Source organism: Equus caballus, chromosome 12 (genome assembly GCF_041296265.1).
Source record: "Equus caballus isolate H_3958 breed thoroughbred chromosome 12, TB-T2T, whole genome shotgun sequence".
Taxonomy (NCBI): domain Eukaryota; kingdom Metazoa; phylum Chordata; class Mammalia; order Perissodactyla; family Equidae; genus Equus; species Equus caballus.
Window position 1 is genome coordinate 28,232,983 of NC_091695.1, and position 14,519 is coordinate 28,247,501.

The following is a 14,519-nucleotide window of genomic DNA, read 5'->3' on the forward strand; positions in this document are numbered from 1 at the left end:
CAAATATGTAAAAAAGGCATTTCAGGGACAAAATATTTCTTAGACCAAAAGAAGTAAGACCTGTTAATTAATCAATCTGTAAATAATATATTGATTAGAAATGAAGATAGTCACTTAGAAGAGAAAAAAATGAATGGTTGGGGAGAAACATTGGTAGCACCTCAGCCAGTCAGGACCCTATAGCTGGACACATCAGGCACTGATACACATTATCCACTTTGCTTTGATTCCTTTCTCTCCAAATAGACTTTTGATTGTAATTTGTTCTTCCATGTGGTTTCCTCAAAAGCACAGAGAATTGTGCTATGGGCACAAGTACAAGCATGGCTGCTTTTTTCTTCACTGAAAACTAAAAATAGTATTGGGGCTTATGCAGAATTGTGAGCTTGATTAACTTCAATCCACCTGGAAAAGATTTTTGGAGGTTGCAAAGATGAGTGCCACACCCTGGATTGTGGTAATTTTACTAAACTGATTCAATCTGCAGCTGGCTAGCTCCCTTGGAGACAGATGTACCTTGTCCTGCTTCAAATAGTTATAAAATGCTGGATTCTTTCAGTGCCAAATATATTCTGTTTAATGTACGTCTGTTTGTAGTCACATAATAAATGCTCTTATTTGGGAAGTATTATTTAACATGCAGCTTATTGTAAAATGCAGATAATTTTTGGTTTATTCAAGCCTTGTGACCAATCCCCATCTTATGCACTGGATTTAATAATTATTAATGAATGAGCATTACTTTCTCCTTGGTAGTTGGAAAACTGCAAAAGTACTTTGTATCTTCTCAATGCAAATAAAAAGTTTCCATTACTGGCGAACATATATGTGGCCAAACAAGAAAGATTTTTGTAATACCTTAATATCCAGAGTCTTTGTTCAGCAAAAGAAAATTAGACACAACAGATCAGTGACAGCTCCATGTAAATCCAAAGCATGAGGTATTTTTTCCTTTGTTTATTTATTTACTTATTTATTGTTCCACTGAATTTGGTATTAGGAGAATTTAAGCTTAGCTACCAAAGGCAAATTGAGGGATAGGAGCTCAGTGAAGTGGAATACAGATAAACGTAGATGAAAAACTGGTCATAAGGGTAAGAGCAGGGTGCCCAGGAAGCTGAGAGAGTCGGTACAATGGTAACATTTCCATATGTCATCACCTATATGAACTTGAGTTCTTTCTACTTCCCTAAGGACTGCTTCCTATATGCAAAAGAGGTACCAGAGGTGAGAGGTATGGGCTTGCCTTTTACTGAGACAATTATGTCCCAATTTGAGTAGACATTTCAAAGCTACTTAATTTGTCTCTTTTTAGCACATTAACCTGGATTTCTCCTGATTTATATAAAATTGACTAATTAACTAGTACTATGAGCTAACAGTTATGAAGTATTGCCATATATCAAACAATAGGCTAAGCCCTTTCATGCATATTCTCATTTAATTGTTATATCTGCTCTATGTGGTAGATACAATTATTCTTCTCATTTTACAGATGAAGAAGATAGGGTTTGTAAGTAACTTGCATAAGGCCACATATCTTTAAAATGGCAGAGATGAGATTAATAATCACAGGTTTGATGATTTAAGAATACTTAACAAACACCCTTAACTACTCCTCACTATAGTCTCTGTAGACCCACTTTCTAACACATCAAAGCCATTACAAAGATCACATTTCCTACCAAACTAAGGAAACATCTTCTACTTCTTTAGCTCAGATGGTGATAAATCATTATAGTATAATAGTAATAACAATATCACCTCATGAGCATTTTCTATACACCAGGCACTATTCTAAGTGTTTACATATACTGATCCATCTAATTCCTCACAATAAGCCTATGAGATAATTACTATTAATATTCCTATTTTACAGATGAAGAACTACGGCACACACGGCCCAAGTATCTTATCCAAGGATATACAGGTAGATACTCATTTACTCACTTATTTATGGCCTGACCAAGAGAGGCCACAGCTGAATAAATTTATTCTAGTTTTTACGGCTGGTTAAAGGACACTTAACAAGTTCTTAGAAAATATGGAGGAGAAAAATCACTCTCTTCAATTCCTTGGCCAAATTCTTCACAAATTTATGACAAAATTGATGAAAACAGAGAACCTTTCTCACCAAATGAAAGTGTGCTCCTCTTCTGTAGATTCCTAAGAAACTTTGAGTGTTGCTTAGAAAGGTGTTACTTTAGACTGAAGTGACAATTCCCTGGTTTTCTTCAAATCATTTCAGTGACCAATTTTTGTATCATTGATTGAATTAGCCATGAGGTCAGCCCATTTGTTCAGTCATTAAGGCCCTAAACAAAAGTTTTCAATCTCTTTCCTGCCTTAATACATCTAAAGAGTCAGGACTATACCCCCACCAGTCACAGTGGCTCACTATAGCCATGATTCTCAATAGGGAAGGGTGTCTGACTTGCAGTGCTCATCTGCCCTAAAGGAAACATGTTAGAACCTCGTAAGATGGAAAGGCAATTGTTTTTAGAAAAAATGTCCCTGTCCTCAGGTTATTATGCTATATATTCCTATCCTACCTTTAGAATCGTCACCCTGAATGCTGGACTAACATTTTTTTAGTTTTCCTCCTACAGACAACAACTCTATTTTGATGTTTCAGATTGCTCAGTCTTTGTCATGGTGAAGCTTTTTCCTAAATTGAGCGTTTATAAGCTGAATCTACACAAATCCTGGTAAACAAAAATCATTGTGTCAATCAACTAGTCCAGAACTACATGAAAGTCAGCATAATTGACCCAACGCACAGCTTTATTGTAAACATTACCTCGGGGTCAGAAAAATGAGTGCTCATGAGAAAGAACATGTTTCCTTTCCATAGCTTTCCTTACAGCACTTTTAATCTCCTTATTTCTAAGACTGTAGATGATGGGATTCACCATAGGGATCTCCAGAGCATAGAACACTGACACCACCTTGTCCCGGTTTAAGGAGTAGCTGGAACTAGGTCTCATGTACATGAAGAGACCAGAACCATAGAAGAGGGTCACAGCAGTCAGGTGAGAGCCACAGGTGCTGAAGGCCTTGGTCCTACCTCTTGCTGAACTGATCTTCACGACAGCAGTAACGATGTAACCATAAGAGATGAGGATCACAAGGACAGATACCATTCCAACAACAACACCCACAATGAAGTTCACCACTTGGCTGGTGAAGGTATCAGAGCATGACAGAACCAGGACTGGAGGAAGGTCACAAAAGAAGTGGTTGATTAGGTTGGGCCCACAGAAATCATGCTGATAGACAGAGTACGTTTCAATCAAAGAACTAAGGAATCCACCCACATAGGCCCCAGCCACCATCTTTAAACAAAGTGTATGGGATATGACAGCTGTGTAGAGCAACGGGTTGCAGATTGCAGCATACCGATCATATGCCATAGCTGCCAAAAGAAAGCATTCAGTCAGCCCCATTCCACAGAAGACAAAGTACTGCGTGGCACACCCAATGAAGGAAATGGTTTTCTTCTCTGTGATGATGCCAGAGAGCATCTTGGGAGTTGTGGAGGATACATAGCAGATATCTAAGAAGGACAGGTTACTGAGAAAGAAGTACATGGGTGTGTGTAGGTGGGAGTCCATCCTGATAAGGATGATGAGGCTCATGTTCCAGGCTAGGGTCAGGAGGTAAATCCCCAGGAACAACACAAAATAGAAAATTTTCATTTGAGGATGGTCTGAAAATCCCAGGAGGATGAATTTTGTCACAATTGTGTTGTTCCTTCCTACAGCCATAGAACTGCATCCTTCATAAAGGAAAGAAGCAATCTTGTGATCAGTTAGATTTTGTTTGTCATTATTTGAATGGATGTTTTCTAGAAGGTCATATAAACAGTTAATACCAATAACGTCCTAGCCACCTGCTGGGCAAAGTCTTCTCGGAGGAAGTCGGCCTATGGTAATCTCTTGGCACTATTTAAAATCCGTATGTTATATACTTCGTTGACCAGAAAAGAATCCATCTAATAGAGCAGAGAGCAACTGGGAGTCAGTAATTTGAGTTTTGTCTGAAGCTCCATTCCTAACTCCTTGGAAACTGTGGAAAATTCACTTCATCTCTGAAGATCCTCATTGTCTCAACTGAAAATGGGAAGATTGAATCTAATGAGTCTCAATGTTCCTCTGGACTTGGGTTTCATATGGCTTTTTAGAATTCTGACTTCAAAATATAAACCCAAATTAACAATAAAGTTAGGAATTTCTTATATTTTATAAATCTTTAGTATAAGAGTCCCAAAAGGCACTAAACACAACAGGCTATAAGATTTCACATATTCCATTTTGAGGGAAGCAATTCAACCCATAACAAAACATTCTATTCTTTTAAAGTAAAACTAAGAGAAATGTGTATATATATATATATATATATATATATATATATATATATACATATACATGAATGTTTAGAACTAGAATTTTTTTCTAATTATATAATTTTTTTATACAAGTTACTCAATAAAATGCATGAAAAGATCAAAAGTTGGACTAACTCATCAGTACCATTATGAGATAGAAGTGCTATGGACGTATCTCCATGGGGGGAGAGGGGAAGCAACACCAAAGTTGACTGAAATTGGGTGAGCCATGTGGTCAAGAACAAGCAAAAACCAGTATCTCCTGAAGAAGAAAAGCTGAACATGGTTCATTAGATATTTAAGGATAATAATTTCAGTATAAGCAAAGGACAACTTTGATGTCATCAGGCCAACCAGATTATCATTCTGAAGACATGAGGTAAGCCCATGAACATTTTGCATTAAGAAAGACAGGTCATTGCATTAATAAAGACCTCACTAGTGTAAGATCAAATGAGGAAATATAAATGGGTGTAAAAAGGTAGAAGTGCCCTAGAGAAGACCCGATGGTAAAATCAAAGTTGTTGATATTTTATCATTTTATAGAATTTGATTACACAGCACATTTAAATCAAATTGCAATTATCTGATTGTGTTATTCATTCATCATATTAAACACTGTTCTACATGAAGAGGTGTTCAACATCACTAATCATCAGGGGAATGCTAATCAAAACCACAATGAGATACCACCTCACATCCTTTAGAATGGCTGTTAAAAAGACAAAAGATAGCAAGTGTTGGCAAGGATGTAGAGAAAATGGAGCGCTTGCATGTTGGTGGGATTGCAAATTGGTACAGGCGCTATGGAAAACAGTATGGAGGTTCTTCAGAAAATTAAAAATAGAACTACCATATCATCCAGCAACTCCACTCCTGGGTATATATCCAAAGGAAATGAAATCAGTATCTCAAAGAGCTATCTGCACTTCCATGTTCATTGCAACATTATTCACAATAGCCAAGATATGGAAACAACCTAAATGTCCATCAATGGGTAAATAGATAAACAAAATATGAGATAGATAGATGGTGATACATGATAGGTAGATAGATAGATAGATAATGAAATATTGTTCCACCATAAAAAATAAGACTGTCTTGTCATTTACAACAATGTAGATAAACCTGGAGGATATTATTCTAGTAAAATGTGCCAGACACAGAAAGACAAATTCTCCATGATCTAAAAAAAATCAAAATTCATAAAAGTAGAGAGTAGAATGGTAGTTTCCAGGGGAAGAGATCAGTAGGGGCAGGTATGGGGAGAAGACAATGAGGAGATGTTGGTCAAAGAGTACAAAGTTCCAGTTATTCAAGATAATTAAGTTCTGGGGATCTAATGAACAGCATGGTGACAATAGTTAACATTACTGTCTTGTATACTTGAAGTTTCCTAAGAGGACAGATCTTAAATTAAATTTTATCACCACACACACAAGGGTAACTATCTAGAGGTGATGGGTAAGTCATTTTGCTTGACTGCAGTGATCTTTTCACAATGTGTGCATATATACAAAATCATCAAGTTATACACCTTAAATATAAACAATTTCTATATGTTAAAGGGATCTCAATAAAACTGTTAAAATAAATAAATAGTGCTTCTAGCTTTGTGTTTTCTAAAATTTTAAATCTTCTCATAATCAGTCACTGATTGAGCACCCAAAACCAAGACCACTCTTCACTATGACATCAATCTGGTAATCCTACGGAAGAGGAAATGATGAGTTTGGTGTTTCTTATCTTAATAAAATCTTCCCTACCAGAATGTAAGCTACTCAAAGACAGGCAGAGAATTTTCTCTGTTGTATCTATCCTGAGTCCCTAGAACAGTGTATAGGACCCAGGTACAGAAAATATTTATATAAAAAAATGAATTTTTTTCACTGCTTATCCTGAGAGCTTAGCAGAGTGGCTTATAGTGAGTACTCAATTATAATAATATAATATAATTATATTATATATATAAGGCTTATTGAGTACCAAGTACTTATTGAGGGCTTATTGAGTACCAAGTACTGTTCTAGGGACTTGATTTATATTAACTCATTTATTCATTTCTGAAGGTGGGTAGAGTTACTCTGCCCTTTTACAGATAAAATGTGGAATAGGCTGTAAATTTATAACTGTCATGTGTTGGATGAATGAGATAGGAGGGAAGGAGTTGGACTTACTGAATTACTTTAGGAAGAAGTGTCCTGAGATCTCATGCTACAAGAGAAGAATTATTGATTGCTTTGATCCAATAACATCTTTTGCAAACTTCAGTTCATCTGCATTTCCACTGCTCTATGCGTGGTTTCTGATTCAGTCATTTTTTTATACTTTGACTTCATTCAAGTAGTAATATCTGTTTCTTGAATTCCTGCTCCTTTATTATGAAGTCTTCAACATGGCCTTTGGGAGCTCATTATTTTAATGGGCAGGTGTAGCCACACTCTTTCACCATGTGGCTGCCTGTCACTCACTCCTGCATCCAAAGTAAAAGCCCAGTGATCATTAGAGCTAAACATTTCTGGTTGATAATTGTTCTCTGAGGTGACAAGGAAAGAGGCCAACCACCCATCACCAGAGTCTTATTTACAGTCCCCTGTCTTATTCTCCTCTGAGCTTTCCCTGATCTGGGTCCAGGAGGATTTCCTTTTGCTTTGATGGACAGCTTACCCTTCATTGGAAGTAAACTGCACACAAATAGATCAAGCCTTGTACTGATGTATAGTGTTTAAAAACACAAATTTCCAACTGAAAGGGTTGAGTTCAAATTCTAGCTTTGTCCTTTTATCTACATAAACATGTATGAAGTTTTAAAATCTCTCAAATGTCAATTTCTTCACCTGAAAAACTGAGCAGAGAGCTTGTTCAAAGAAGTAATATCTGAGAACTTCCCAAATCTGGGTAAGAAACTGGAATTACAAATAAATGAATCCTATAGAACCCCTAATTTCATCAATTCAAAAAGACCCTTTCCAAGGCATATAATATTAAAACTGGAAAAAGTCAATAACAAAGAAAAAATATTAAGAGCAGCAAGGCAGAGGAAAATAACCTACAAAGGAATCCCTATCAGGCTTTCAGCAGATTTCTCAACAGAAACATTGCAGGCTAGGAGAGAATTGAATGATATATTCAAAACACTGAAAGACAAAAATTTTCAGGCAAGAATACTCTATCCAGTGAAACTATCCCTCAGATACAATGGAGAAATAAAAGCTTTCCTAAATAAACAAAAGCTAAGGGAGTTCATTGCCACTAGGCCTTCCTTACAAGAAATGTTGAAAGGAGACCTCTCATCTAAAACTAAAAAGCAAAGGTTTACAAAATGTTGAGCAAGGAGATAAATAGACAAGTAGAATCAGAAAACTGCAGCTCAATATCAAGATAGGTTAGTAAAAACTTAATTAAAACATAAAAGATAAAGGTAAGGAAAGCATCAAAAATATCTATAAACACTTCAATTTAGTCACAAATCCACAGCACAAAAAAGAATAATTTGTGACAACAATGACCAGAGGGGAAGAGGAAAGGGATGTAACCTACTTAGGCTAATGGAAACAAAAGGCTATCAGAAAATAGACTATCACATCCATGAGATCTTTAATCCTCATGGTAACCCCTAAACAAAAATCAGAGCAGACCCACATCATAAATAAAGTGAAAACCTTCACAGGAAACCACAAAACTGAAATGGCAGTCAGAAATACAAGGAAAAAGAAACAATGGAAATATAGAACAACCAGAAAACAAGCATCAAAACGGCAAAATTAAGCCCTCATATATCGATAATCACTCTAAGAGTAAATGGATTGAGTTCACCACTCAAAAGACACAAAGTGGCTGGATGGATTAAAATAGAAGACCCAACATTACACTGCCTCCAGGAAACACATCTCAGCTCTAAAGACAAACACAGCCTCAGAGAGAAGGGATGGAATATGATACTCCAAGCAAATGGCAAACAAAAGAAAGTAGATGTTGCCATACTTATATCAGACAAATCAAACTTCAAGATAAAAAAGACAGTGAGAGACAAAGAGGAGCAGTATATAATGATAAAAGAAACATTCCATCAAGAGGACATAACACTTATGAATATGTATGCACCTAACACAGGAGCACCAAAGTAAATAAAGCTACTATTAATAGACATAAAGGGAGAAATGGGCTATAACACAATAATAGTAGGGGACCTCAAACCTCACTTACGTGAATGGATAAATCATCAAGGCAGAAAGTCAACAATGAAACAGTGGCCTTAAATGAGACACTAGACCAGATGGCCTTAATAGATATATAAAGAAAATGACATTGAAAAACAGCAGAATACATATTCTTCTCAAGTGCACATGGAATATTCTCAAGGACAGACCATATGTTGGGAAACAGGGGAAACTTCAATAAATTTAAGAATATTGAAATCATATCATGCTGATCACAATGCTATGAAATGAGAAATCAAGTACAAGAAACAGACTGGGAAATTCACATTATGTGAAGTCTAAGCAACATGCTACTGAACAACCATTGCATCAACGAAGAAATCGAAGGAGAAATTTTTTAAAAAGTACCTGGAAAATGAAAACACAACATACAAGCTCTTATGAGATGCAGTAAAAGGGGTCCTAAGAGCATCCTAGGAGATAGCAATACAGGCCTACCCCAACAAATGAGAAAAATCTCAAACAAGTAATCTTAAACTACATCTAACAGAACTTGGAAAACAAGAATATACAAAGCCAAAAGTCAGCAGAATGATGGCAATAATAAAAATTAGACTAGAAATAAGTGAAATAAAGACTAAAAGAAAAAAGATCAACGAAACTAAGAGTGGATCTTTGAGTAGATAAATAAAATTGACAAACTCTTAGCCAGACTCACTAAGAAAAAGAGAGAAGTCTCAAATAAATAAAATTAAACTTGAATGAGGAGATATTTTAGTGAAAACCACAGAAATACAAAGGACTATAAAAGAACACTATAAAAAAACTATATGCCAAAAGATTGGAAAACCTAGAAGTAATGGATGCATACTTAGACTCATACAACCTCCCAAAACTGAATCAAAAATAAATAGAGAATCTGAATAGACCAATCACAAGGAAAAACATCAAAATAGGAATCAAACACTTCTTAAAAAACTAAGGCCATGATCAGATGGCATCTCTGAAGAATTCTACCAAACATTCAAAGAAGATTTAATACATATCCTTCTCAAACTATTCCAAAAAACTGAAGAAGATGCAGCACTTTCTGATTCATTCTATGAGGCTAACATTACCCTGATACCAAAACCAGATAAGGACAACACAAAGAAGGAAAATTACAGGCCAATATCACCGATGAACGCACATGTAACATTCCTCAACAAAATATTGGAAATAAAATAGAGCAATATATTAAAGCGATCATACACCATGATCAAGTGGGATTTATACCAGGGATGCAACAATGGTTCAACATCTGCAAATCAATCAATGTGATACACCACATTAATAAAATGAGGAAGAAAAATCACATGATCATCTACATAGATGCTGAGAAAGCATTTGATAAGATCCAACATCCATTTACCATAAAAACTCAATAAAATGGGTTTAGAAAGAAACTCCCTCAAAATAATAAAGGCCGTATAGGACAAACCCACAGCCAACATCAAACTTAATGGTGAAAAACTGAAAGCCATTCCTCTGAGAACAGGAACAAGACAAGGGTGCCCACTCTCACCACTCCTATTCAACATAGTACTGGAGGTTTTTGCCAGAGCAATTAGGCAAGAAAAATAAATAAAACGGAGTAAAATTAAAAAGGAAGAAGCCAAATTCTAGGTGTTTGTGATCAATGTGATTCTATATATAGAAAACCCTAAAAAATCTACCAGAAAGGTATTAGACATAATCCAAAGCTACAGCAAAGTTGCAGGTACAAAATCAACTTATAAAAATCAGTTGCATGTCTATACACTAATAGTGAACTAGCAGAAATAGAACTCAAGAATACAATCACATTTACAATTGCAACAGAAGAATAAAACCTCTAAGAATAAATTTACTCAAGGAGATGAAAGACCTATAAGCTGAAAACTATAAGACATTAGTGAAAGAAACTGGAGAGAGATAAAGAAATGGAAAGATATTCCATGCTCATGGATTGGAAGAATAAACATAGTTAAAATGTCCATATTACCTAAAGCAATCTACACATTCAATGAAATCCCAATCAGAATCTCAATGACGCACTTCATGAAAGTAGAACAAAGAATCCTAAAATTTATATGGAACAACAAAAGACCACAAACAACGATAGCAATTCTGAGAAAAAAGAATCAAACTGAAGGCATCACAATCCCTGACTTCAAAATATACTACAGAGCTATAGTACTCAAAACAGCATGGTACTGATACAGAAACGCACACACACACAGATGAATGGAACTGAATTGAGAGCACAGAAATAAAACCACACATCAACAGACAGCAAATCTTCAGCAAAGGAAGCAAGAACATACAATGGAGAAAGGAATGTATCTTCAAAAAATGGTGTTGGGGAAACTGGACAGCCACTTTCAAAAGTATGAAACTAAACCATTATCTTACACCATCCACAAAAATTAACTTTACATGGACTAAAAATTCGAATGTAACACTCGAAACCATAAAACTCCTAGAAGAAAATGTAGGTAGTACACTCTTCGACATTGGTCTTAGCAGCATGTTTTCAAATATCATGTCTACTCTGGCAAGGGAAACAAAAGGAAAAATAAACAAACGTCATTATATCAGACTAAAAAGCTTCTGCAAGGCAAAGGAAACCATTAATGAAATGAAAAGACAACCCACCAACTGGAAGAAAATATTTGCAAATCATATATCTGACAAGGGGTTAATTCCCAAAATATATAAAGAACTGATACAACTCAACAACAAAAACACAAACAACCTGATCAAGAAATGGGCAGAAGATTTTTTTTTTTGAGGCAGATTAGCCCTGAGTTAACTACTACCAGTCCTCCTCTTTTTTGCTGAGGAAGCCTGGCCCTGAGCTAACATCGTGCCCATCTTCCTCTACTTTATATGTGGGACACCTACCACAGCACGGGGTGCCAAGCAGTGCCATGTCTGCACCCGGGATCCAAACCAGGGAACCCCGGGCCACCGAGAAGCGGAAGGTGCGAACCTAACCGCTGCGCCACTGGGCCGGCCCAAGAAATGGGCAGAAGATATGAACAGATATTTTTCCAAAGAAGATATACAGATGGGCAGCAGGCACATGATAATATATTCAACATCACTAGTTAATAGGGAAATACAAATAAAATTACAGTGAGATATCACCTTACACCAATCACAATGGCTATAATTACCAAGACAAAAAATAACAAAGTTTGGAGAGGATGTAGGGAAAAGGGAACCCTCATATACTGCTATTGGGAATGCAAACTCCTGCAGGCACTATGGAAAACAGTAAGGAGATTTCTCAAAAAATTAAAAATAGAAATACCATGTGATCAAGTTGTCCCACTACTGGGTATTTATCCAAATAATATGAAATAAACAGTCCAAAGAGATTTATGCACCCCTATGTTCATTGCAGCATTATTCACAATAGCCAAGATTTGGAAGCAACCCAAGTGCCCATTGACTTATGAATGAATAAAGAACATGTGATGTATACATCACATTGAATACTACTCAGCCATAAAAAAGATAAAATTGTCCCATTTTCAAGAACAAGTATGGATCTTGAGGCTATTATGTTAAGCAAAATAAACCAGACAGAGTGAGACAAATACTGTATGATTTCACTCATATATGGAAGAGAAACAAACACATGGATGAAGAGAACAGGTTAGTGGTTACACAGAGGGGAAGGGGGTCGGAGGTGGGTGAAAGGGGTAGAGGGGCACATATGTATGGTGACATAAAAACTAGACTACTGGTGGTGAGCATGATGCAGTCTATACAGAAATTTATATAAAATAATGTACTTCTGAAATTATACAATGTAATAAACCAGTATGACGTCAACAGAATGAAAAAAAATAAATAAATGAAAAATAACAGTAATAACTGGGAAGCAGTTAAGAGGAGAAGTGGGAGAAAGTACTAATTCATTTTTTATTTCAAAGAGTCAAATCCGGCTGATTAAATTGAAATACGTAGTTTTTCAATAATTACTCCAAGTACTCAAAGTGAAAGATAAGATCGTCAGACTAGTTAAAAACAACAAACCCAACTATACGTTACTAATGGAACATGATTTAAATATAAGAACACAGAAAGATTGAAAACAAAAGGACAGAGGTATCACACAATTAACCCAAAAAATCTGCTGTAGCTTTCCCAATGTTACAGAGCAAACTTTAAGATAAGAAACATTACTAGAAATAAAAAGGTTATCTCAAACAGGAAGCTATAATCTCAAATTTGTATGCACTCAATAGCAGAGTTTCGAAATACAAGCAAAACTGTTAAAAAAGAATAATTAGGAAATTATAAGTACTGATTTCTAAATAAAATGAAAATATCCTTAACCATTGATATAGTGAAAATTGCAGGAAATTTTTCAAATAATTGTTTATGCAAAAAAAGCACAAAATTTTCCCTGCTTATCAAGGTATTTGAAGATACATATGAATCAACACCATCTTGAGTATGAATTTTCCAAGAAGCCTTTGAATGTTGCTCTGACTAAATGTCCATTCATCTGAATGTCTCTTGGGAACTCTCAAAGGGAGAATCTCAAAGGAAAAGAATCAAATTGTACTCGTCTGGTTTCAGAACAATGATGCCGTCTCAGGAGAGAGAGGTGATTCTGGAAAGAGCCATTTTTCTATCACTCAAATCATCCTTCAGCCCAGCCCAAAATTCATTCCTGAGTTCTGGCACAAGAGGCCTCAAAAAAGAATAGCGGAAAGAAAAAGAAATGGAAAAAGAGTGTTGACTAATACTTAATGGGGCATTGAAAGTGAAAGTAGTTTGGGTGGCATCAGGTGATGATCCTCTCAGAGCAGATATCTGTGTCTTCAACGCCAGCATTTCAGCTTTGACACTAATGTTGGTTTACATCATAGTTAGTGGTGTGGCAGGTATCCGCAGGAAACACCACCATGATACAGACCAGGAAGGAAAGAAAATAGTAGGTAACACAATGATAGATTGTTGTACAAACGCATGTGAGACTCTCTGCTGAAGAGTCACAGGCATAGGAATGTGAATGAATCTAGATGAGAAGAAACTCTGGAAAATTTGTTTGTTCATTGTTTTCTGATCATGTTTTAATCCCCCAGCTGATTTTAGCAGGAGCACTGGTTTTGTATAGCATTATTGATTTAAACTCTGAGAGAAGTGGAAATGGCATAAACAAAATGTGTAGAGGGTGAAAAACAGAGGACCAGTGAGAGTGTGGGGAAGGAAAAATCCTTGAAGAAAACAATTAACTTGTCATTCTTTGCATTCATTCTGTTCCCCCAACACACACAAACACACACACACACACACACACGAGTGTGCATGGGCAAATCAAAACCACACTAAGATATCACTTCACATCTCTAAGGATGGCTATTACTAAAAAGACAAAAGATGAAAAGCGTTGGCGAGAATGTAGAAAAAAGAGACCCCTGTGTACTGTTGCTGTGAATGTAAATTAGTGCAGCCAACATGGAAAACATTATGGAGGTTTCTCAAAAATTAAAAATAGAACTTCCATATGATCTAGCAATCTCACTTCTTGTTATATATCCAAGGAAAATGAAATCAGTGAGTTCAAGAGGTATCTGTACTTCCAAGTTCATTTCAGCATTGTTCACAATAGCCAAGATGTGAAAACAACCTAAACATCCGTTGACAGATGGACAGATAAGAAAATATGGTATATAGAGATATAAAGAAATATTATTCAGTCTTAAAAAGAACAAAATCTTTTCATTTGCAAGAACGTAGATGAACCTGGAGGAGGTTATGCTAAGTGAAATAAGTCAGACACAGAAAGACAAATATTCCATGGCCTCATTCAAATGTGGAATCCAAGATAGTCAGATTCATGGAAGTTGAGAGTAGAATGGTGGTTACTAGATGCGAGGTGGAGTGAAAATGGGGAGATACCAGTCAAAGGGTAGAAAGTTTCAGTCACA

General features: G+C 36.0%; 1 protein-coding gene across 1 annotated transcript; it reads right to left on the reverse strand.

Moving 5' to 3' along the window:
- Positions 1 to 2,807: 2,807 nt before the first annotated feature.
- LOC138916469 (olfactory receptor 5A2-like) lies at positions 2,808 to 3,767 on the reverse strand. Its single transcript, XM_070229115.1, has one exon. The coding sequence runs from the start codon at positions 3,765 to 3,767 to the stop codon at positions 2,808 to 2,810; it is 960 nt and encodes a 319-aa protein (XP_070085216.1).
- Between the last annotated feature and the right edge of the window lie 10,752 nt (positions 3,768 to 14,519).